The sequence below is a fragment of the Pseudorca crassidens genome, chromosome 14 (assembly GCF_039906515.1).
Source record: "Pseudorca crassidens isolate mPseCra1 chromosome 14, mPseCra1.hap1, whole genome shotgun sequence".
Lineage (NCBI taxonomy): Eukaryota > Metazoa > Chordata > Mammalia > Artiodactyla > Delphinidae > Pseudorca > Pseudorca crassidens.
The window spans coordinates 31173346-31198310 of NC_090309.1; the positions used below are offsets into that span (position 1 = coordinate 31173346).

Consider the following 24965-nt stretch of genomic DNA (forward strand, 5'->3'; position numbering starts at 1 on the left):
TTTAGGAAAAACTAAGACGAATTGAGATTTTATTGTGCTTCTACTCACTGATGCTTCTGTGTCTCAAATACGAACTCCCCAACAGAAAAGACCTAACCATGAAGCTCCCCTATTGGGCCAGTCAGGGGTGGCCAGGTCACATGATCCAAGGTTAGCTGACTTACCTGTAAGGCGCCCCATGCTTTTCTCACAAAGGGACTGATTATCACGACAGACAACTTGAGACATCCTGGCAGGTCCAGCGTACTACAAACATTTAAATTTTAAACTTAATTCATGAATGGGTAATACATTTACATATATTTACATAGTTCAATGCTTTAAGGATATAAAAAGGAATATGGAGGAAATGCCCTCTTACTCTTGAACCCCACTCTTTCTCTTCCTAGGAGGCAAGCAAAGTTACCATTTTTTAATGGACTCTTCCAGAGATAGTCCATATAAAGAAATATCTATGCAGATTCTTTTGCTTTTTTCAAAAGAGGATCCTCCTCTATGGGCACCTAAAGAACATCCTCAATTGTTTTTACGGCTCTGCTTTATAATGTACCAAAACGTACTTGTCCAGTTTCCTAATAATGAACATTTAGCTTGTTTTCAGTCTCTCCCGGTGCTATAATGTAGAGCCTTGTAAGTAAGCACACAGTCTTTTTTTTTTTGGCCGCATCGCATGGCGGCACAAGGAACTTCCCCTTCTCTGACCAGGGATTGAACCCGCACCCACTGCACCCCCTGCAGTGGAAGTGTGGCGTCTTAACCACTGGACCACTAGGGAAGTCCAAGCACACAGTCATTTAAGGTCCCACTTCTCCTTATACACAACCCTCAGAAATTCTTAACCAGGGGTGTGGGGACCCCTAAGAAGTCAGCAGATATAAAATTCAGGGAGACAAACTGAAGGACTCTAGAAAGTTGGAAGGGAAAAAGTTCCCCTCTTTATTTACACTAAGGTCTAACTGAAATTTAACATTTCCTTCCATTATGAATGCAGGCAACAAACTCAGTAGTTGGCAGTATCTGTGACTCTCTCTTCTTATATGATTGAAGATATTTTGAAAATATTTACATTCATCCCTCCTTTGTCATTGTGGTAGTAAAGGAAAACTGTCTCTTTACTCACCACAATTCTGACACCAAATATGTGGTTTTTTCCCCCACATCAATCAATTTTCCAACTCTCTGGGCACCACCTGGGTGTCCTATAATTTTATTCAATTCTGAGACTATCTACCTGGAGGTATCGTCAGACTCCACAGCTTTAAGACCCCAGTCCCACAACACTGCCTTCAATTCAGATTCCAGTCACAGTCATGGGCCCCTGTGGTACCATACTTCTGTCTGACTTGGCTACAAAACTGGGGGTTCCCCCATACCTCCCCTCAGGTTCGATAATTTGCTACAATGGCTCACCAAACTCAGAAATAGTTACTTAGTTTACCAGTTTATCGTAAAGGATATTATAAAGGACATAGATGAACAGCCAGAGAAGAGGTGAGGTCTGGAAGGGTTGAGCTCAGGAACTTCCGTCCTCGTGGAGTTGGGGTGCACCACCCTCCCAGCATGTGGATGTATTCACCATTCCGAACCCTATGGTTTCGAGATCTTCATGGAGGCTTCCTCCTGATTATTAAGTCAATCTCCAGTGCCTCTCCCCTACCTGGAGGATGGAGGGTAGGATTGAGAGTTCCAAGCTTCTAGGGCATTCCCTGATGGTCCAGTGATTAGGAATCCTCGCTCTCACTGCTGATGGCCCAGGTTCGATCCCTGGTCGGGGAACTAAAATCCCACGAGTCACGCAGTGTGGCCAAAGAAGAAACAGTTCCAAGCTTCCAATCTGGTGACCAGCCCCCTTACTGAAGCTAACCAGGACCCACCAAGAGTCACCTCATTAGAACAGAAGATGCTCCTATCACCCAGGAAATTCCGAGGAATTTAGGAGTTCTGTGTCAGGAACTGGGGGCAGAGACCAAATGTATGTTTCTTATTGTGTCACTGGGAGGTAGTTATTAGCCTTTCTGTTAGATTGGGTTATGTTACGCTTTAATAAAGAAACATATATATTATTATATCACACAGTTTTCTAAAAAACTTTTTGATATCTGTATTTCAGTGTAATTTCTTTGCTTTGTAATCTTATGTGTGTTTTTTGTTGTTGTTGTTTTGTTTTTTGCTGTACGCGGGCCTCCCACTGTTGTGGCCTCTCCCATTGCGGAGCACAGGCTCCAGACGCACAGGCCCAGCGGCCATGGCTCACGGGCCCAGCAGCTCCGCGGCACGTGGGATCTTCCCAGACCGGGGCACGAACCCGTGTCCCCTGCATCGGCAGGCAGACTCTCAACCACTGCGCCACCAGGGAAGCCCTGATCTGTACATTTTAAATGGTTCAAATGGTAAATTTTATGTTATGTATAGTTTACCACGATTAAAAAATACATAAGGGCTTCTCTATTTCTTGATAGCATGGTAATCCTATGTTTAATTTTTCTGAGGAATATTTATTTATTTTTATACATGAAAAAATTCTGAGATAAGAAATATACCAGGGGCCCGTTATACATTATTTTGGCATGCCTGTCTCGGCCACCAGATGGGGAACTTCTTGACAAGGGCTGCCCTGCTCCTTGGGGCCCCTCAGTTAGCTCTTCCAGAGGTGTAGTAAATGCATTCAGCGCCTAATGGGCGAAGTCAACAGAGAGGGAGAGTTAGGCTTGAGGATGACTAATCAAAGGTGCCCCAATTCCTACCTGTGCCTCTTCCTAGATGTACAATAACCTGAGGCAAAGTAACCTTCCTAGGCCCTGGCTTCCCATCCATAAATTGATCTACATCATCGGATTAATTTCCATCATGAACCTACAGCCTAGCTTTTAGCATAGTGCCTGTCACACGTTAGGCACTCAACAGTTTTGTTCCTGTTACCTGCGAGAGCAAAAGAAAGCCCTGGGCAACTCCAGGCCGGCGCGTGAGTGCACAGGGAGGGGCCGGTGGCTACGTTCCAAGCTCCGGTACTAGCGCTGCGTCCCCGCGCCTCAGGACCGTCCCGCCTCCCCGTGGTTGCATTGCCGACCGGCCCCCTCTTTGCATCCTCGGGAGCCCGGCGGTCCGCGGGCGCGCGCCGGTCTGGGCAGCAGCGGTTGGCCCTCCGCGCCGGCGGGCGGCGCTAGTCCGGACCCGGCTGGGGGCGGTGCTCGGGCCGGGCTGCTCTCGGCGGCGGCGCACGACCGTCCGCGGGGCGGGGACGCGGCGGCGGTGGCGGAGACTCCGTGTTGCCGGAGCCCGAGCGCGCAGGCCCGTCCCGGCGGGCTGGCGGGCGGCCGGGGCGGGGGCGCCATGTGGTTCATGTATGTGCTGAGCTGGCTGTCGCTTTTCATCCAGGTGGCCTTCATCACGCTGGCCGTCGGTGAGAGTGCGCGACCCCGGGCCGCGCGGGCTCCAGCTCCGGCATCTGTGCTCGCCGGGGGTCGCATCACGAGGGCGCCGGAGAGAGCCGGGAGACCCCCGCCCGTTCCTTCCGGCTTTCGCATCCCCCTTCCTGCCCCGCCTGGTCCTGCCCCTCCTCCTGACCCCAGTAGCCTAGCCTGACCTCGGGTCCTTCCAGGAGTCACAGAGTCCGCCCCATTGGTGCCCAGGGGAGGCTGACTCAAGTGCCCCTTGCCCGCGCATGGCCAACCGCTGCCGCGCCCTCCGTCGCGGGGCCGGCCGCACCGAACTTTTCCCAGACACCTACCCCCGCCCTTTCGCCTCGGGCCCTTGGTGCTTCCCACTCTGACTTTGACGGCCTTTCCATTTTTGGCTAGTTCCTACTCTTGATCTCAGCTGAGACTTCACCTCCTCCGGGAAGCACTCCTTATGGGGTTTGACTTGTCCTACTGGGATCGTCTGACTCCCCTTCCCACTCAGCACCCCCTCACCCCCGCAAAGCTGGTCAGGGAAGGGACCTCGTCTGTCTCGTGCCGTACTCAGCTCTCAGCCCAGCAGCTGGCGCATACTAAATGCCAGCGAATATTTACTGAATGAGCGAAAGAAATTCCCTTTTATGGGCCAGAGGTTAGGTTTGTGCGGAGGCATCAGATACAGGTTTCCATTCACTTTTATGAAATCTCTCCTTAGTTGCCCTGACAGTTTTACTTCCGACTTGGGAGGGTAACACACGGATTGTTTGGTTTGTTTCTTACCTGATGGAATCATGAAAGGTTGAGTGGAATCCAGCTGCAGAGAGAGGGGTGATCAGCATGGTGGGAGTGACACTGGCTAATGTTCTCCCTGCTTGCTTCCCCCCTGCCAGCGGCCGGACTCTATTACCTGGCAGAATTGATAGAAGAATACACAGTGGCCACCAGCAGGATCATAAAATACATGATCTGGGTAAGTGGCAGTTTTCCCCAGGATCCCCCTCACTCTTGCCCTGCCTCAGAAGGAGGAAGTGGGGAAAGTTTGGCCTGGGTGATGAGACCTGTGTCCTTGCTGTTTCCTGAGGGCACCACCCCCTACCTCCCTGCCCTGTACCTTGTCCCCCTGGGTCTGCTCTCCTGGGCCTGTGTCTTCCCTGGCCTCCTTCCCCAAGTGGCATCGCTTCACTGCGGGCCTCGTTCTTGGTTCCTTAAGGCGAGAGCTGAGTGCCCATTCTCTGTTGACAGGGCTGTGGCTTTGCCTTTGTTTGACCACCTTCAGGGGTCTTAGCCCCTTGCTCTGCTTACAGCATTTAGAACTGAGAGGAACCTTAAGGACAGTTTTGAGTACTTGTTCTTTGCCCTCTTTCTAACTGGAACAAGTGACTTGGTCTAAGAGGGAGACACCTTCCCTGCCCCAGGCCCTGCCCTGCTCAGGGCTCGTGGAAGGATTCTCTTCCTGAAGACACAATCCTTGCCGTTGATGTCCAAGCCACAGGAGTGACTGCTGGTGGATAGATTTCTGCAGCTGCAGGAAAGGCTGGGGAGGGTCTGGGGGCACGTTTGGACAGGACGAGCCCAGTGCCTCTCAAGTCACCTGCTGTCAAAAGCCACTTCCACTTTGGGCATGGCCTGGGGTAGGGAGTTAGTGGTGGAGACAAGACCATAGCTCTCAGCTCTGGGTTCAGAGGCCCAGCTCATGAGTGTTGGTACAGGAATTAGACCTTCATTCAACCAACTGCCTGCCTTTTGTTGAGCACTGACAGCTATAAGTCCTTCAGAACAATGTTTTTCAAACTGCAGGAAGGATTCATTATTGGGTTGTGCAATCAATTCAGTAGATCATTATCAGCATTAAAAAAAAAAAAAAGGAGGGCTTCCCTGGTGGCGCAGTGGTTGGGAGTCTGCCTGCCGATGCAGGGGACATAGGTTCGTGCCCCGGTCCGGGAGGATCCCACATGCCGTGGAGCGGCTGGGCCCGTGAGCCATGGCCGCTGAGCCTGCGCGTCCGGAGCCTGTGCTCCACAACAGGAGAGGCCACAACAGTGAGAGGCCCGCGTACCACAAAAAAAAAAGGAATGGGAAAGACTAGAATTGAAATCTGAACTTTGATCATGTATATGTACATGTGTTGGGGTCACAGTGTAAACTATTTTTCTTACTGTGGGTTGCTGTCAAACAAACTTTGAGATTGAAAAGTGCTGCCCTTTGGGAGCTGAGAGACTAGCTGGGGAGGTCAGAACTGTGGCTGTGAAACAAGGAGAGACTGAAACATGAACAGAGTGTTGCCTTGAGTAGGCTGGGGGTTAGTGAGTCCAGAAAGGCTGCCTGGAAGAAGCTCCCCGCACTGTGTGCCTCTGGTTGTTTTCAGTTCTCCACAGCTGTGCTGATTGGCCTCTACGTTTTTGAGCGCTTCCCCACCTACATGATTGGTGTGGGCCTCTTCACCAACCTTGTCTACTTTGGCCTCCTCCAGACCTTCCCCTTCATCATGCTGACCTCGCCTAACTTCATCCTGTCGTGCGGTGAGAGGGGACATAGTTGGGGAGGCAACTGAGTTGGTTGGACGTGCCCAGCTCAGTCTAGGGCACTGAAGGGGATATAAAGAAAAGAGGCAAACCACTGAGGTCCTCCAGGAGACCAGGCTGATTGGAGGCTGGGGTTCTCACACATGAGGAGCCTAGGGCCCGCATTGGCTCTAATGACTAGAATTTGGGGGGCTGGGATACTCAGAAAGGGAGGGCTTTCCTAGGGAGGTAAGTTTGACAAAGGGTTTGCGAAGGGAAAAGAGGTGGGTTGGCTGAGCAGTTATAGCCCCTAAGAAACCACTTGGCCAGGAAAAGCCCAAAGCCTTTCCCTGGCCTGCAGGCAGCTCCCCATCCAGTCCTCTGGCCCAAAGTCGTGATTAAGACGAGCCTCCTGGGGCTCTGGGGGTCCCTGCAGACAGCTGCCTTGGGGTTGACAGACCCAGTTTGGAGGACCGTGGCCTTCCTGCCTTTGCTCTGCCACCAGTTTCTGACCCCAGGGAGTCATTTCCCCTCTCTGGCCTTAGCTTCTCCATCTGTTCAGTGATGTTTAGGAGACTCATTTGGCACATAGATGCTATAGTTATTCTCGGAAAAGGTTCTAGACAGTATCTGGTTACCGGGATTGCCTTTTCTCCCTTTAGTCATTACTGGTCATCGTAGCCTTTGGTCAAGATATCAGATTGATTGGGGTTTCTTAGAGCTGCTTTTCTGTTTCTGTGAGAGAATCTGGAAAGAGACTGTTACTCACAAGGAGGGCACAGTGTTAAAGCCAGGACTGAGTGCCTTGGTGTGATTCCACCAAAGGATTTGTTCTGCGGGGATTGGTGTGAGGATCCTTCCCTGGAGACCAGGCTCCTCTTGCGTCTTCCCAGGGGGGAGGGTGCTCCCCAATCCCCCCACCCCTTGGGGAGCTCCCTTGGCTTCCCTTTGTCACTCCCCTGACTTGCCCTCAAGGTGCCTGGGAGAGTTTTTCTGAAGATCTGTGGGTGTCAGGTACCATCCTATCTTCCAGTATGCCCTCGCCCTAGAGCGCGGCTAGGAGCGGCAGAGCTGTGGTTGTCTGCCTTAGAAGGGGAGAGGCAAGAGAAGAGAAAAGAGGAAAGATTCGTGGCAGTTGGCTGTGAGGTGTATGTGAGGGGTGTTGGGTGTGAGGGGATGCCTTGTTCTGGTGCCTGCCCTTCAGCTCACCGTGGGAACCGGCAGGAATGCCTGTCTCGGAGCAGCGAGTCCCCGGGATCTCTCTCTGAATTTGGCTGCATGCTAAGGAGGTGGTGGGATCCAGAACATACCAGTTCACACCAGTGAACCTTATCCTGAGGACGGACCCCTCCCCGAGAATTTTGAGGAACCCTAAGATTGCACTGCAAACCGTCTAGCAAACTGTGCCCTTTCATTCCTGAGGAGTGAGAGCCTCCTCCCTGCTGCCCCGACTGGAGTGGACTCCTTGGGAGCGTGTGCTCTGCACGCCCGTGACACCCTTCCACACAGCCCTGCGGAGCTCTCTTCAGGACTCATGGCTGCTAAAGACCAGGTCAACTGGCACCATGCTTTGGAGTGTGTAGCACTGGAGTCTCGTTTTTATAATATTCAAAGAGTGTTTTACCTACTTCTAATTGGATTCATGAGTGCCCTCTGCAGCGGGCAGGTGGGGTGGGGGCTAGTTCTTCCGTTCTCACAGATGGGAAACTGGGTTCTGGAGAGTAGTGCGCTTGGCACGGAGCCGTACTCTGAGCTGGGTGTGAGGTCAGGACTAAGCATCGGCTCCCAACCTCCGGGGCCTTGTGAAGGTTGAAAGTCTGCTTTATGTTATCCACCCCAGAATAAATGACTCTTCATTCCCTCAACAGGGCTAGTGGTGGTGAATCATTACCTAGCGTTTCAGTTTTTTGCAGAGGAATATTATCCCTTCTCAGAGGTAAGAAGTATTCAGTACGTCATCAAACTACTAACCGGGACAGAGCGAGTAAAAGGGACTTGCGTGATTTCTTTGTGAACTTGACTATGATTTGAAACTGAGTTTATTCAGGGATGACACATTTTAAAAAAATATGGTATAGGTGATTTTAGAAAGCAGTGAGGATGAGAAGCAGGGACCCCTTTGGCTGCGGTGGGGAGGACACTGCTGTCTCCCAGTGAGTCCTTTGGGGATGCCAGCATCCCAGCCTAGCATCCTAAGGTCATGAAGGGGCGGTGGGGTGGCCTGGTCTGACGCAGACCTCACAGGGCAGGGGTGGGCCACAACCCTGAACCCTGCTACTCCAGTTTGAACCCCTGGGGAAGAACAAGGTCTCTTCTCTAGGGAACATGGGTCATTCATGGTTTTGCCCTCCATCTGCCTCCTTTGGTTCAGAGGAGTTGCTTGTCCTAGTGACCACGATTTGGGGATTGTGGCCACACAGTCATCTTTGGTCTCCACCTTTCCCCACTGAATTTTCTCCATGTCTGGGGGTGTCCTGTCTCTGCTTCCCGGGCCCTGGTCCCCTTCAGAGATCAAGTGTGGGGCACGCTTGACCGCCTCTCTAAGATACATGGTGAGCACACCTGGCCCAGCCTTGGCATCTCCAGGGGTACCCTCATCTCGGTGTCTCTGTTGCCAGGTCCTGGCCTATTTCACTTTCTGTCTGTGGATAATCCCGTTTGCGTTCTTTGTGTCACTGTCGGCTGGGGAGAACGTCCTGCCCTCCACCATGCAGCCTGGAGGTGAGAAGGGGTTTGTAAGGTGGGAGGCATGGTGGGAGGACGCCAGCAAGGCCTGAGTTGCTGGGGGAGCTGGAGCCCGCCCTGTGATGGAGATACTTGGACTCTGGGTGGGCAGAGCTGTGTTCACACACGCGCGCGCACACACACACACACACACACACTCTCCCTGCACACACACACACACACTCTCATCTCCCTACACACACACACACACACACACACACACACACTCTCATCTCCCTGCCTGTGTCTCCACAGATGACGTGGTCTCCAATTACTTCACCAAAGGCAAGCGGGGCAAACGCTTAGGGATCCTGGTTGTCTTCTCCTTCATCAAAGAGGCCATTCTACCCAGTCGGCAGAAGATGTACTGAACTTCTGCGGAGGGGATGCTGGGGCAAGATCAGGAGAGTCAGGCCCCTGGGCCTCTGCAGTAGGTGGGTGCCGGGAGCTGGAAGGCACCTTCCCCCAGCGCTGGCCCTCCTTCCCTCGACTCCCCCGGAAGCCCCTATCCCCACCGTCCTCAGGAGGCTCAGCTTAGCTCAGATGTGATGCTGCCGGAGGCTGAGACCTCAGAGGGCGCCAGGGAGGATGCGGTGCCTGCTTAGCCAGGAGGCCGTGGCCCACCTGGGTGTGCAGAGCTGAGCTCCTGTGGCCCTCCCGCCGCTTCCTGTGATGGGTCCGGAGTTCTGGCTCTCCCAGGGCAGGCAGGGCAGGGGCCGTGAAGCTGGAGAGCAGACAGTGATAACTGCTATGGGCAGATGGCCGTGGGGAGGGGCCGTGGCTTAGCACTTGCAAGAGAAAGTTTTGCTGTTGAACTGTGATTTCTGTCCAAGTGCTGATTCCCGTTTGAATAAAGATTCTAGGTGGCCCTGTTTGCCTTAATACCCTGAAAGTTCATCTTCCTTTCTTCTGCTGACCTTCCGCCTGGACTGGCTTTTCTGCGCCAGGGGCTCCTTTTCTGGGTTTGGGTCTTGCCTTTCCGAAGGGACTGTTCTTGTGGCCCTTAGTGGGAAGGGGACAGAGATGAGGAGCCAAGCCTGGAGTGGGAGGCGGGGGAGTGGGGATGGATGCGGCCTTTCTTAACGCCCTTCTCTCTCCTTGCATCTCTTCTTTCCTCAGGGCTCCGTGACTGTCAGACTGGGGGCGAGAGGGGATGGTGTGGGCCTGGGTTAGATCTTTCAGGAGAACATGTACAGTGTCCTATTTATAAGTCTTCGCCTAGGGAAGAGAGCGGCTTCTGGCTGAATTCTATCTCAGGCTCGAGGAGAAACATTAAAAATTGGCTTCTTGGCAGCCCGGGCTACAGCCTGTTTGTAAGAAACAGGGCTGATGAGAGAAGCTCTTTGTCACTCTAAGAGCACACAAGGGCTGGCCCTCTCTTCTGAGCGCTCTTGGCTCCTGGGGAGGTGATCAGTCTTCTAAAAAGGCAGGCCGGGTCCTGGGCACAGGCCCGCATTTGTTGGCCTTGCGTTCCAACTACAGTGCCTTACAAGTACTCAGCAGTACCTATGCGAATGAGGTCCCCACGAGAGCCATCACCGGACATGTCCTGTACCTCACAGCAAAGCAGACAGGTGCAGAGATGGACTGCACGCATGTGGTACCTTTCAGCCACAGGGAAGACCTCTGTGCTTGAAGATCTTACCTCTACGTCCTGCCTCAAGTCCCGCCGTAGCCCTTCATTTCCTTGGGTCTAGCATTCCCGTTCTCTTAAAAATCCCAGCCTTCCCCTTTCCTGGGGAGGAGCAGTACATTTGGGCCTTCTCTCAGTGGCACTGAGATTGCCAGGCCCTTTTGTCCTATGCAGACAAGGGAGGACAAGGTGGAGGACACTGGAGGCCAGTGTCCTGACTGCTGGCCAGCAGCTGGCCTTGCCCTCCGTTGCTGTCCATGTCTTTGTTTCTCACCCCAATGGTGGGGCTTTGCCCTCCATTCACTCCACTGCCAGTGTTCTGGGGGCTGCCAGTGGCCTTGTGCTAAGTCCAGCGGACCCTCTTCCTATCTCCTCTTTCTGGATTTGTGCAGCATCGGGCAGGGCTCGTCGCCCCCAGGGTCCCAAGCACTTTTGTGGCTGGTTCTCCCTCTGGCTGCTCCTTTCCGGATCCCGTGCAGGCCCCTCCACTCACCCCCCGCGCAGTGGGGTTTCTCAGGGTTCGGTCGTGTGTTCCCTGGAGGAGCCCATCCGTGCTGATGGTTTCAAGGAATTGAGAGCCGACAGCCAGCCCCAGCATCCCTCTCGGTCCTCTGAACCACAGTTCTGCTGCACTTGGTGCCACCCTTTGCAACCTGCCTTTTCTGGGTACTTGCCTTGGCCCCAAGATCACTCAGGAGCCCGACCAGAAACCTGCTTTCTCTTTCTGCCCTGACATCCAATCTCTAACAACTGTCAAGTTTACCTTCTTAACATCTCTTGATTTGAGCCACTCCCTCTGTCAGCACCTTTCACCTGGATTATTGTGACAGCCTCCTTCTGCTTCTCTATCCCACAGCCAGAGTTGTCTTTCTAATGCATGGTTGATCTAGTCACTCCCTGGCTTACAACCTTCCACGGCTCCCCCCGTCAGGATAAAGTCCAGACTCCTGAGCATGGCTCGTGAGGCTCGCGGTGTCCCGGCTCTGGCCCGCCTCTCTGGCCTCATCACTTGCCACCTTGCATTCTGATTTTCAGCCTCCTGTATCCAGAGATACCCTTTAATTCCCTTTCTTCTGCTCGCCTGAGTACCTTCTCTGTCAGTTCTCAACTTAGATTTCACTTCCTCCAAGGAACTTTGAATGTCCCCTCTCCCTCCAGCACACCACACAGATCACTCTGGGCTTATTTGCCTGCTTACTGGTTTATCTCCCCATTAGACTGTAAGCTCCTTGAGGGCAGGAATCGTCCTTCAGTTTTTGTATCAACCGTGCCTAGCTTGGCACCTGGCACATAGAAAGTACTCAATAAATGTTTGTTTAATGAATGATTTGTAGTGGTGTGTACAGGGGATAGCAGGGGACCCAGGATAGCTTCCTGGAGAAAGTACAAGTGCTTTCAGTCTCAAACTGAAGCCATAGGTCCTCCCTCCCTTCTCCAGAAAGGCTGCCTGTGCCTCCCTGTGCTGCAGAAACCCCAGTGGCAGCTGGGTATGAAGGATGGCAGCCCATAGTGGCAGGGAAGCCAATGGCAGGGTGACACATTAGCTGTCTTCCTCCCTGTTCTGGAGATGCAGAGTGAGGCTTAGAACCTGCAGCAGGAAGGACTTAATATGAACAAGAGGCAGAATTTCCCAGTGGTCCCTCATCCTGGAATCCTTGTCCCTGGTGAGCTGTTGGGTGTGAGGAAGGGAAATGGGGACACCAAGGTGTCACTTTTACAATGGTAAGGCCCAGGATAGAGGAGGATCCCCACTCTGAGCCTTGGGCTACTGCCCTAACTTGGATCTCCTGGGGGGTCCAAGAGATTCCTTTGTGGAGAGAAGGGAGACCTGGGAGCTGGGTTTTGTCGGGGAGGGGGCTCCGATCCTTGAGCTTGGGGGTGGGCAGCCTGTGGGCACTCCCCTTCCTCCCCATCCATACAGAATCACCACACCTCAGCCTTCACTGGGCAGCCTCCAGTCGGGAGGCTACCAAAATAAGTTTAAGTGGGGGGTAATTTGGGGGAGGGCAGAGTGGGGAGCCCTTGATGGGCTCGCACGGCTGCCAGGAAGCTTTCGTCAAACGTCTCTCGCAGGTTCATGCTCAGAGTGTCGGTCCAGAAGGTGCCATCGCCCAGGCGCCGCTTCCGGGGCACCTCTCTCATGGTGACAGAACAGAAGCCCTGGGGTACCTTCATCCTGCACGGCTGCAGCGACGGGTACAGCTCACGGATTATCACCTCTAAAGGCAGCCGGGGCACAGGCGCCACATGGTTGCCGGCCACCGTGCGCAGGAGCGCACCGCCGTGCCCGTCGGACCTCACCTCGAGGAAGCAGCGGAAGTCGTGCTCCGGCCTGGGGTCGGGATGCACGCCCAGGTGGATGCCCTGCGGGTAGCCGATCTGGGCGGTGGGGGACCTGAGAGGGTTGTTGCTGAGATTCCACACCTTGGGCCGCCTGACCATGAGCTGCTTGCAGGTGGGTATAGGCATCACCCAGGGCTGACTGGGCTGCGGTGTCTGCCGCAGGCGCGCCTCTTGGGAGGGGTAGAAGCTCTTGGGAGGCCACAGTGCCCCGTGCCTGGGGGTCTTGGAGAGCACAGTGGCCTGGGGTGGAGGACGGGGCTCTCCCTGAGTGTTGCGGCTCAGGGATGGGCCTTGGGACGGCAGCTTGCGATGGAGCCACTTCTTGAAGGCAGCTTCTCTCAGAATTTGGTGCTCTTTCTGCAACATCAGAAGGCACAAGATAGTTCTGGAGGGCTACCCCCGTGTGCTTCTGTGGAAGGGGGCCCTGTGGCTGCAGCCCTGGAAACCTCAGGTTCCTGACTGAGTAGATACCTTCCTGCCTCCGGGGAGCCCGGAGTCTGATGAGAGAAACCCCTGCCTGTGGGAGCCCTTGTTCTGTTGGGGAGACAGCCACTGCCTGGAGGGGGCCCCTGGGCTCATGGGACAGACAGAGCCTTTCCCATAGGAGAGACCTCCAATCTGATGGAGACACAGCCTCTGCCCTAGGTGAGGTCTCCAACTTGAGGGCGGAGACACGGTCCCTGCCCTATGGAAAAACTTGAGTCTTAATGGGGGAGACCAGCCTCCACCCCCACTAAAGGAGTTCCCAGTCTGGTGGTGGAGACATGCCTGCCCTAAGAGAGTCTCTGGGTTGATGGGGAAAAAGGCAAATGAGTGATGTAGGGTTATCCTTGACCCTGGAAGGAGAAAGCAGAAAAGTTTGGAAGGCTAGGAACTGGATGGAGCTAATCTGGGCAGGCTTCTTGGAAGTGGTGGGCCTTGAGTGGTCAGTGTAGGGAGAGAGACAGTTTTGGCTGTCTCTCCAGGCTGGGTGGTGATGCTCTCTGTCCTTGCCTCCACTAGAGCTGAACCTTCAACTCCTTGTCACAGAACCGATCCCTTCCCCCCTCCCCATCTCAGTGTCTCACTTGCCAGACTGTTGCTAAGCAGTCAGGTGGTTTGGAGATTGACCCAGCTTCAGGTGTAGGCTCTGATTAGGCTAAGCCAATCATAGTAATTCCATCAGCCTCGCCCCAGACCTAAGTCAGTCAACACATGGCTTTCTTTTAGCTCTAGGGATTGGAACAAGAATGGACACATGATCCAGTTGAGGCCAATAAGAGATAAGGGGAGATCTTCAAGGGGCTTCTGGGAAATCTTAGAGCCACGGGAACAGATGGGCTTTACCTCCTCTGGATACATACATGACTGTGAAGGCTGGGTGACACTGACAACGGAGGGTAGGACAGGGCAGTTTGGCGAGGAATGCAGCTGGAACAGAGCTGGAGTACCGGGTTTTGCCAGCCCCGAAGCCCTCCCAACTCCCGGATCCGCTTAGGAGTCCCATCATCTTCTTTTGGGGTTTTCTGGTTCTTACATCCTGTGTCGTTATACCTGCTTAAAATCCTTTATTCTCCTTGTCTGTCCCAGCTGAGGTCTGACATTGATCTGGGCCCCTGCCGGGCCTCTAGCTTGTCAGTCTCCAGGTCACATCTGATCCCCTGGCTGTACTGAATTTGCACTTCTTGACAAACTCCACGCTCTCATGTGCCCCTATGCCCCTCCGCAGGGCTCTCTGTTCCTTCTACCAGGTTAGTCCTTTCCTGATTCTTCATGTGGCCAACTGCTGCCCACCTTTAAAGCGTCCTCTTGAGCATCATCCCTTCGGCACCCTCCTGGGGCCCTCCTCCTCAGAGGAGGGGGTGAGGGAGCCTCCTTCTGGATGGGACCACTTCTAGCCACTCTTCTAACTAACTGTGCATGTGGGTCCCTGCCCCCTCTGCTCACATGCCTGGATGGCCGGTGCCGCTGCCCGTCCTACTGGCCCTACCCCTTACTTGATACTCAGTCAGGTAGTCCTCCTCCATGAGGGCCAGCTGGTTCTTGAGCCTCTTCAGTTTCCCCATCTCATGGGCAAAGTCCTTCTTGTCCTGTTTCCACATGGCATCCTTCAAGAACCTGGTGCCGAGGCGGGGGCGTGTCATTCCCCAGTGACTGAACTTCGCCCTGGGCAGGGAAGACTGGCTGCTGCTGAGGGCCTGGGTGGGAGTGGGCAGAGCTGCCAGAGGTGAGATGAGCAAGATGACCCATCCCCACTGCCCGAGGCCCCTCTGGCTAAAGCGTCTGATGGATCACCACCCCCCTGCCGAGGAGCTGGGGCCTCACGGCAGTGCTAAACCCCAGGGGTGAGGCCCTGTGGACAGCCCTGGGAATAGCATCTTGGGGAGAGGCGCCCTCTGTAGGCTCATCCCCAGACCCTCCTCTTACATGCTCAGCTCTGGGTGAGGGCCCTGGGGAAGGGTGACAGGCAGGGTTGGTTCTCACAGCCTCACCGGGCACAGATGCGGTGGTTCCATATTTTGCAGTAGTCGATGGGTTTGCAGCCCATGGCATCTTGGGCATGAACATTGGCACCTTTCTGCACCAGGACCTTCACACAGCTCAGCAGGCCCTCGCGGGCTGCCAGGTGCAGGGGTGTGGAGCCGTTGCATGTCTGACTGTGGAGGGCCCCGCCGGGGTGGGGGTGGGAGGAGGGCAGAAAGGAAGGACCAAGGGCATCTGCCTGTCAGATAGGTGAGCCAACCAGCTTCCAGGCCTGCTCTGCCACCAGTCCACTGTGTGACCCTGGCATGTCCCTTCTCCTCTCTGTACCTCAGTTTCTTCAACTGTAGAAGGAGGGTTTGTACTAAATGAACAGCAAAAGTCTGATTATGGGGTGTGTGCCCGTGAGGAAATGCTAGAAGGAGAGCTGGTTGGCTGGAGCTCAGAGACCACTAACCTCATCTCCTCTTAAACCACTCAGCCCTCCTGCCCCTTCCCCACACCTAGCCATGGCCCACAAGGCCTGCATGGCCGGGGCCCTGCTTCCTCCCCAACTTTGCCCTCTGACCTTGCCCCGCTCTCTCCCAGCATGGCCTTTACACCTCTGCCTGGAACACTTGTCCTTGGTTTTGCTAGGCTGGCTCACCTCTCCATTCTCTCCTTAGAGGTAACTGCTCTTCCCAAATAGATCTTCTCCCTGCCCGCTTTACTCACCACCCCACCACCCTGTTTATACCCTTCATAACCACTTACCACACTCTGTCATTTTGTTCATTCATTAGTTTGCTAATTGGCTGTCTGCTCCTGCGCTAGTATATCAGCTTTACGAGGGCAGGGACCATTGCTGTATGTTCACCATTGTATTCCTCAGCTCTGGCCCAGCGCTTAGCACATTACATGCTGAATAAGTATTTTGAATGAATGCAGTCTCCTATATGCCATCCATGCACTTTCCACGCATTTTCTCAATTATCACAATAGTCTCACGTGATAGGCACTGTCATCCCCCCAAATTTCAGTTGAAGACACTGAGGCAAGAAGTTCCCAAACTCTGCTGCAAATGGGAAATAGCTGGGGATCTTTTGAGCCTTCCAGAGTCCAGGCCACACCTCAGACCAGTTAAATGACAGCCTTTGGATTGGAACACAGGCATTGGTATTTTTGAAGCTCCCCAGGTGATTCCAGTGTACAGACAGGTTTGGGAACCAGAGCACTGAGGCTTAGGGTTGAGTGACTTGCCTGAGGCTTTTCTGTCTGGTAGCAGGTAGCAAAGCTGGGACACGAACTAGGTCTGTCCTCTCCCAAAATCTCTTAACCACGACACCATGTGGGCTCTCTGACTGTTCATGTGGGAATCAATCCTTGTCACCCCACAGCCCCTCTGCCTGTCCTGCTTGGATCTGCCTGCCTGGAAGTGGGGTTCTTATCTGCCCAGGCTCCAAGCCACTCTCCCTTCATAGGCTGGACTCACGTGTTGAGGGCCGCCCCTTGCTTAATCAGATAGTGAATGCAGGGCAGGGCCGTGGTCTTGTTGTCACTGCGGATGACAAGGTGTAGAGGTGTCTGGCCATTGTTGGTGGGCAGGTCCGCGGGAAACTTGTACTCCTCTACCAAGACCCGCAGGCATGCAAGCTTGCCGCTCTGGGCTGCAAAGTGGATGGCAGTGAAACCCTGTGGGGGCCAGAGGAGGCGGGAAGAGGCTGAGCAGGACTGGCACCCAGGGCCCACAACCTAACCTAGAGAGCAATTTCTTGGGGTTACCCTCCCCCTCGTCTCTGTGCCCCCGGGGAATCGCACGTACCCCTTTCCCACTCCCGTATCGCTCACCCTTCCTCGCTCCCCCAAGATGGCCTTCCAGACGGTCGGAAGGTGAATTAGGACCATCTACCCAGAAAAGGACATCTCCGGATGCTCCACTGTCACTCTTCGCCAGGTAACTACTACGTACGGAGCTCTCTGTGGGGTGGAGACGACTTCGGTCCCCGCCCCTGAGCTCCGAGGCCTTACCTTGTCATCGGCCGGGATTTTCCCCCGGTGCCGATTTAGACAGAACCGCAACCATTCCAGGTTGCCCAACGAGGCCGCGAACAGCTCGTGGTAGCTCCCGATCGCCCTCTGGTCCCACACCTCGGCGAGACTCACGGAGCTAGAGCAGGCGCGGGGAGGAAGGCGGGAGTGAGCCGGGCAGCGGCGGCCTGCGGGGCCCGCGCGGGCCAGGCCCCCACGTGCACGAAGGCCTTTCTGGAGGCCGGGCCAGGGCGCGCTGCGCGGCAGGGCAATGGGGACGCGACCGTCGTCGAAGGCCCCGGACACCGCTCAGGAGGCGAGCGTGACCCGGCCGACCCCCGCCGCTCCACGCCCGGCCGCTCCGGGAGGCCCGAGCGGTTTCCCGCGCCCCGCCGCCCGCACACCCGCTCCCAGGCCCACCTGGGCCGCCGGGCCGCCGAGTCGCCGCACCTGGCTGACACCTTCTCCGCCAGCTGCATGGGGACGACCCCTGAGAGGCGCCGCCGCCTGCGGGGTGCCGCCCGCCCGCCGAGGTTCCAGCTCGCGCTCCGGGGATCGGGCGGGCGCTTTCGGGCGAGGGTCGCGGTGTCGGTCCCGCTCGCCTCCTCGGCCCCGGCGCCGCCCAGCCTGCCACCCCACCCCCGCGGCCCAGTCGTCCTGGAGACCCGACATCGCACACACCCCACACTGAAAGACGCGTACCTCTTGTTTATGATTATAAAATTGGTTAAGTGCTGATTGTACCAAACAGAAAGGACAATGAAGATATTAAAAATCAATCCCACCACCCACAGAAATCACGGTCTATTACTCTATGCGTATGCATATTGTATACGTTTTTGTGCCTCTTTTCTTTCAGCGCTAAATTATGAGCCAGCTTCCATTGTCAGTCCACATACTAAACGTGTATTATGACGCAACCAGAGCCCAACATCGTGATGGGTGCGCTGTCAATTTCACATGTGCTGCAGAAAACTAAATGGCTCACTTCTGGTTGTTTTCTTGGGATGGATTCCTGGGAGTAGAATTACTAAGTGAAAGGGAATGAACATTTTTTAGCTGTTTATATACGTTTCCAAACTGCCCTCCAGCAAGGTTTTCTATTCCCTTACACTTCCACCTGAAGCGAAACGGGTGCACTGTAAATCAGCCGCGTGACTTTGGTCAAGTAGCCAAGCAATAAGTGTTGCTTGAGTCAGTGTTAGTGTTACTGAGCCATCCACATTTTCACCCCTTCTCAGGGGAAACAGACCCCAAGCTTATTAGAGGGCTACTGAGGCCCCAGGGTCGACTCTAGGCTTATCTGGCCACACCACCCACTTCTAACGACCTTCTTCCTTCTGCACCGGACTTCCCAGTGTTTCCACTGGGAAAGTCTATGATGGAGGGGAGAGGGTCTATTATGACCACAGTGACCTGCAAGGAGAGACAAAAATGCAGATTCTCCAACCAGAAGGACCTCTCCCCCTTTCCAGGGAAACCTCCTTTTGTAGCCCACTTGCCTTCGAATCCCAGTGGTCAGAAGGAGTCAGCACCTCTCCTGAGCACCTTGAAAACCAGCAACTCCTACTGGATATTTGCCCCAGGTGGGGCCTTAGCAACTGGCTTCAAAGTAAGATAAAGTGACAGTGCTTTGCAGGGACAGATTTTGAGGATTTCCTGGAAGCTGAGGGATTCTTTGGGCTGTTGCTTTTGGAATATGAGGATCCAAACAATGGCAGCAAGACCTTATGTCTGTGTTAGGGGTCGGAGGGTGTATCTCAGGACCTCTTCAAGTAAACGCTCTTTATCTTCACCTGGGGTATCTTGCGGTCTCTATAGCGGTGGTTGCAACCCTGGCTGTACATTGGAATCACCTGGCGGTGGGGGGGTGCATATCAATATGGGGGACTTGTGCCTAGCGATTCAAATTACAAGTTGACCCTAGAACAACGCGGGTTTTAACTGCGCAACGCGGGTTCATTCATACGTGCATATTTTTCAATAGTAAATGCTACATGGTCCCTGGTTGGTTGAATCTGCGGATAAGGAGGAACCGCGTTTATGCAAGGCCAACTCTACGTTAGGTGAGGATTGACCCCCACGTTGTTCAAGGGTCAACTAATTGATCTGGTTTAGAGCCTGAGCAGTTGGCGTTTTGTAAATTTCTCTAGGTGATTGTCACATGCGGCCAGGGTTGAGAAGGACTTTGAGGCATTCCTGCCTCCGTCCTCGTCCTGAGGAGGCCAGAGGCTGCCGATGATCCTGAGGAAAGAAGGTCACAGAGGGAGGCAGGAGGAGATGGGAGGAGAGGATGGCTTTTACCCTAAAGACCCCTTGGCCAGAGCTAGAGCCATGCGGCTGGGCAGACAGTGCCTGATGGGACAACAGAAGCCAGACCACGGGGAGGGCAGAGGGCAGAAAGTGCCTAGTGCCTCTCTGGAAGGGGATGGTGAGGGTATATCTCCTGAACAACTGGTTTGACAGCCTCCAGGCAAGGGTGAGGGAAGGCAGAGGGAAGAGGCAAACCCAGAGAGAAGCGGAGGCAGGACCTCAGAGCCTGCGTCTCCACACCGCGGTCCCGTGCCCAAGGCCCGCCCCTCGTTGCTCCCGAAGCCGTTCCGAGATCCTTCCGAAGCTTAAGCTAGTTTGGATTGTTTCTATCGCTTTTAACTGAAGCCCGACTAGTAAAAACTTCCTGAGGTTAAATTCTCCATAGGAACAAGTTATTGGGACCAGTGGGGTGGTCCCTGGAGGCTGCTGTGTGGGCCAGGGCACTGTGGAACCCCAGAGGACATTGGGACCAGTTCCTAAGGGGTGGGTGTGCTTTGGACGCCAGGACTGGTTGGTTTGAGCAGCGGCACACTCACTTGGGCTAGGGCAGGGGGAGGCTGGCACTCTCACTGTGCCTGGCCGGTGCTAGCACATTGTCTGAGAATGGTCGTAGGACAGGGGATCTTGGCTGCAAGCACTTGAAGTCCTCGAGTGATGGGTCTGGTTTCTGGCTGTGGTGGTAATGGCATAGGAAACAGGGCTGACTGATTTTGAGGTAGTTTGAGCTGTAGTTGTGGGAGGGAGGAATAATGCTACCTTGATGGGGTAAACACTCCCATCTGCGGTAGAAAGGAAGCTTGGAAGACAGGTCCTAAGAGGTAGGAGAGGGAATGCCTGCCTCTTGAGACCAGATTTGGAGAAAGACAGGAATCTGGGTGCCTATTACATTGTGAGCATGGAGGTGGAGTCTGTTCAGGACAGGAACCCCTGAGGAAAGAAGGTCACAGAGTGAGGCCTCTTTCAGATTTGTGTGCCCATTTTCTTATCTGTTCTCCCTAGTACTCTCAATGAAGGCGTCAAATCTGAATGAATCCTTTGCTTCAGCCTCAGAGCAATTCCAAAGGATCAGCAGAACCTTAGCTGGGCTGGTGTTTTCAACCCACCACCTCAGGGATTGGAGGTTATCATGAAGCTTTCAGTAACAGGGAGATGATTTAATCAGGCTAGCACCTGAGTATCATGCTTAATTCTAACAACCCCAGAAGGGATCTAAAATGTAATTCTAATGTCTCTTGAACTGCTGAGAGCTAGAGTGAGTTTGTCTCAAATCCCTATGCCCAGCTTCCACTTCTGGAATGGTAGCATGAGGCGCTCTGTTGACCCACTGTCCTACCGTAACTGGTAAAGATTATTTTACAAATCAATTGTAAAAGTCTCTGGAAATTTTCCTAAGGGCATACAGCAAATGAAGAAACTTATTCAAGAAAATCTACTAAATCTCAGCGAGAACAGTGAGAGTCTGTGGCACTTAAGCTACAACCTGCTCCCTCCCTCCTCTCTCCCCATCTCAGAGCAATGCCTGAAGCTCTGATCCAGGTGAGTGTGGCCAAGAAAATGGGGTTCCTTTTCCCCTCAGCTCCCAGTCAAGAGATATGGTATCTCACTGAGAGGAGCAGGCTTCCGGCATCTCACCAATGCCTCCTTTCTCTGCTCCAAGTTGTAGAGGCTAAATTCCTGGTGAGTGTAGCCAAAAGATTGGGGCTCCCTTCCTTCACCCAGCCCTCACCAACAGGGCAGAGGCTTCATTTCAGGCATGGCATTCTGAGAATACTGATCACCCTTGTCCCAGCTTACATGCTCATGGGGCAGGGGTTCTGTGTTGGGAGAGGCTTACTGGCAACCTAAATGTCCATCGACAGGATCAGAGGCTACCACCAGTGCCCAGAACCCTGCTCTCAAAGCCGGATGTCATTCTGAGAGATATGAGCCACTGTCCTTGCCCTCAGCTCCTCAACAGAGACTCAGAGATTATGCCCAGTCAATCCATAAAAACTAAGAGCTCCGAAGCTCTTCCCTAAATCACTGACTTTAGGGAATTCCTTGGCAGTCCAGTGGTTAGGGCTCCATGCTTCCACTGCAGGGGGCACAGGTTCGATCCCTGCTCCGGGAACTAAGATCCCACAAGCCACAAACCCACAAAAAAAAAAATCACTGACTTTATTTGGAACAGAGCATGGGGACATTCAAACTTAAGAGTGCTCTGAAAACAATGGAGATTCTGGTGGTAAGCAATTAAAAACAACAAGCTGTAGGCCAGCTAGTTTACCAGAGAGAACCAGGGAAAGAGAAATCTTAGAAGAGCCCTCCTGGGGTCAGAACAAACCTCAAAGAATGGCTTTAAAAACTACCTTCACAAAGGGACCCAAGTTTAATTGAATCGGACCCTAGAGCAATTTATGTCCTAGGGCATTGTTGACAATAGAGCAATAAGCTGACAATTAGTGGAGCCTAAAAGTCGAGTATGATACCAGCAGAGACAGCCAGTTTAACAGAGGACTCAGGGAAAGAGACAGTCTGAGAGAGTCCTGCTAAAACTACTGCCATCCCAGAGTTACCTGCATATATCCAGAGCTGCATCCTCTTAGCAGTCGTATCAGAGGCTTCACATTGATGGGGAAAAATACTTCACTGAAATATTCCATCCAAGTCACTAAATGAATAAACAAGAAAACAACAACAAACAAACCTTGGAGAAGGGGGCGGGAAAATCAGTATCCACAGTTGCTACAATATATTACTTAAAAAGTCCAGTTCTCCACAAAAAATTATGAGACATACAAAGAAACAGAAAAAGTATGACCCATAAGCAGGGAAAAAAAGAAGCATACAACAGAAATTGTCTCTGAAAGGGCACAGATATCAGACTTAACAAACCAAGATTTCAAAACAGTTATTATAAGTATTTTCAAAGAACTAAAGGAAACCATACTAAAAAGAATTAAAAGAAAGTATGACAGTGTCTCATCAAATAAGGAATATCAATAAAGAGAAATTATCTTTTAAAAAAAGAGCCAAATGAAAATTCTGAAATTGAAAAATACAATAACTGAAATGAAAAGTTTACTAGGAATTCTCAAGAGTAGATTTGAACTTGCAGAAAAAAGAATCAGCAAACTTGAAGATAAGTGGATAGAGATTATGCAATTCAAAGAACAGAGATTAAAAAAAGAGTGGAGAAAAATGAACAGATCCTCAAAAAAAAAAGAAAAATACATATGGGACATCAGTAGGCACACCAACATACACATAGTGGGAGTACCAGGATGAGAAGTGAGAGAAAGGAGCAGAAAAAATACTTGAAGAAGTAATGGTTGAAAAAGATTAATCTACACATTTAAGAAGCTCAACAAACTTAAAGTACAAAAACACAAAGCGATTCACACCTGGGCAATCATACTAAAAATGCTGAAGACAAGGAGAAAATTTTGAAAACAACAAGAGAAAAGTGATTCACCACATACAAGGGGATCCAAAAAAGATAAGCAATTGACTTCCCATCAGAAATAATGTCATAAGGCAGTGAGATGACATACGCAAATGCTGAAAGAGAAAAACTGTCAACCAAGAATCTTATATCCAGCAAAACTATCTTTAAAAAATGAGGATGAAATAAAAACTTTGCCTACACCCCCCAAAAACAGAAAACAAAAACTGAAAATATTTTGCTAGCAGTCCTGCCTCACAAGAATTACTAATTGAGATTCTTCAGGTTACTAGCCAGTGACCCCATGCCATAATTTGGATCCTTGTAACAAAAACAAAACAAACAAAAAACCCAAAGAGCACTGGTAAAGGTAGTTATGTACTTATAAAAAACAATATAAATGTGTATTTCTTCTCCTTTTTCTCTTAACTGATTTTAAAAGAAGTTGTATAAAACAATATACATATAATTGTATTGTTGGGCCTATAACATATAGAAACATATTTCACAATAACAACTACATCTACAAAGGAGGTAGATGGGAGCAAAGCTGTATGGAGTAAGAAAATAAGTAAGTAAGATTTTAAATATTTATTTATTTATTTTTAAAATTTTGGCTGCACCAGGTCTTCGTTGCGGCATGTGGGATCTTTTTTAGTTGTGGCATGCAGACTTCTTAGTTGCAGCATGCGAACTCTTAGTTGCGCATGCATGCGGGATCTAGTTCCCCGACAAGGGATCAAACCCGGGCCTGCTGCATTGGGAGTGCGAAGTCTTACCCACTGGACCACCAGGGAAGTCCCAGAAAGTACAATTTTAACTTGAATCCACAGGAACAAATGAAGAGAACCAGAAATTGTAAATTAGAAAGTTAGTATAACAAAATCTATAAATATATACTGTTCTCAGCTTCTTTAAAGGATGTAAAATTACATAAAGCAATAGTAAAAATGCATATGTAATATATACAGATTGTAATATGTATAATAATATTACAAAAAAGTGGAAGAGAAAATAGAGATATACAGGACATATAGGATATTCAGTATCTCCTTGGAATTAAGTTAATGTAAGTCTAAAATATATTCTGCTAAGGTGAGATTGTATATGGTAAGCCCTAGAGGAAACACTAAGAAAATAAATAAAAAACAAGAGTTTAACTCATCATTAATAGAATTAAAATGTTAAACTACAAAAGATTCACTTAATGTAAAAGAAAGCGTTAAAGGAAGAATAGGGGAACCATAACAACAAAAAAGACACATATAGAAAATGAAAAGTAAAATGGCAGATGTCCATCCTACCATATCAGAAATAATAGTCAATATGAATGGATTTAACAATTCAATCAAAAGACAGAAATGGGCAACCTGAATAAAAATCAAGATCCAACTATATGCCTTCTACAGGAAATATACTTTGGGTTCAAAGACGCAAATAGGTTGAAAGTAAAAGGATAAAAGGAAAGAAAAAGTTATATTTTGCAAACAGCAACCATAAGAAAGCTGGAGCGGTTATACTAGTATCAGACAAAAAAGACCTTAACACAAAAAACTGTTACTAGAGCTAAAGAGGGACAATTCATAATGATAACAGGGTTAATCCATCAGAAAGATATAGCAATTATACAGATACGCAGTTAACAACACAGCCCCCAAAATATGAAGCAACAACTGACAGAATTGAAAGAATATACAACTTAACAATAATAGTTGGAAACTTCAACACCCCACTTTCAACAATGGATAGAACAAGGAGACAGAGTACAACAAGGAAATAGAAGACTTGACAAAACTATAAATAAATGACTTAACAGACATCTATAGCACTCTTCACCCAAAAATAGCAGAATACACATTCTTCTCAAGTGTACATGGAACATTCTACAAAATAGACAACATATTAGACCATTAAAAAGCCTCAATAAACTTAAATAAGTGTAAATCGTCCAATTGTGTGTTCTCTGACCACACTGGAATGAAATTAGAACTCAATAACAGAAAGAAACTTGGGAAATTCACAAATCTATGAAAATTAAGAAACACACTTCCAAATAACAAATGAGTCCAAGAATAAATCACAAGGGAAATTACTTTGAGATGAATAAAAACAAAAGCACAGCATACCAAAACTTATTGGGTGCAGCTAAAGCAGTGCTAAGCAGA

The 24965-nt window shown here is 51.3% G+C and overlaps 2 protein-coding genes across 2 annotated transcripts; one reads left to right on the forward strand and one right to left on the reverse strand.

Moving 5' to 3' along the window:
* Window positions 1-3217: 3217 nt before the first annotated feature.
* TEX261 (testis expressed 261) lies at window positions 3218-9512 on the forward strand. Its single transcript, XM_067704778.1, has 6 exons — window positions 3218-3400; window positions 4286-4365; window positions 5761-5914; window positions 7765-7832; window positions 8515-8617; window positions 8876-9512. Exons 1-6 carry the CDS (start codon window positions 3331-3333, stop codon window positions 8989-8991), a joined length of 591 nt encoding a protein of 196 aa, XP_067560879.1. The 5' UTR covers window positions 3218-3330; the 3' UTR covers window positions 8992-9512.
* A 2721-nt stretch (window positions 9513-12233) lies between these two features.
* Window positions 12234-17735, reverse strand: ANKRD53 (ankyrin repeat domain 53). Its single transcript, XM_067703845.1, has 6 exons — window positions 17484-17735; window positions 17064-17297; window positions 16528-16727; window positions 15068-15232; window positions 14573-14693; window positions 12234-12953 (listed from the first exon to the last, which is right to left on the reverse strand). Exons 1-6 carry the CDS (start codon window positions 17733-17735, stop codon window positions 12234-12236), a joined length of 1692 nt encoding a protein of 563 aa, XP_067559946.1.
* Window positions 17736-24965: the final 7230 nt, after the last annotated feature.

Bases quoted from the DNA above. Each gene is read 5' to 3' on its own strand.
- TEX261 (XM_067704778.1), top strand. From the start codon at position 3,331: ATGTGGTTCATGTATGTGCTGAGCTGGCTGTCGCTTTTCATCCAGGTG. The intron at 4,366-5,760 runs GTAAGTGGCAGT...GGTTGTTTTCAG, and splicing joins TCATAAAATACATGATCTGG to TTCTCCACAGCTGTGCTGAT. The intron at 8,618-8,875 runs GTGAGAAGGGGT...GTGTCTCCACAG, and splicing joins CTCCACCATGCAGCCTGGAG to ATGACGTGGTCTCCAATTAC.
- ANKRD53 (XM_067703845.1), bottom strand. From the start codon at position 17,735: ATGTCGGGTCTCCAGGACGACTGGGCCGCGGGGGTGGGGTGGCAGGCT. The intron at 17,298-17,483 runs GTGGGCCTGGGA...CCCGGCCTCCAG, and splicing joins TCGGCGGCCCGGCGGCCCAG to AAAGGCCTTCGTGCACGTGG. The intron at 12,954-14,572 runs GTAAGGGGTAGG...CTGATGTTGCAG, and splicing joins ACTACCTGACTGAGTATCAA to AAAGAGCACCAAATTCTGAG.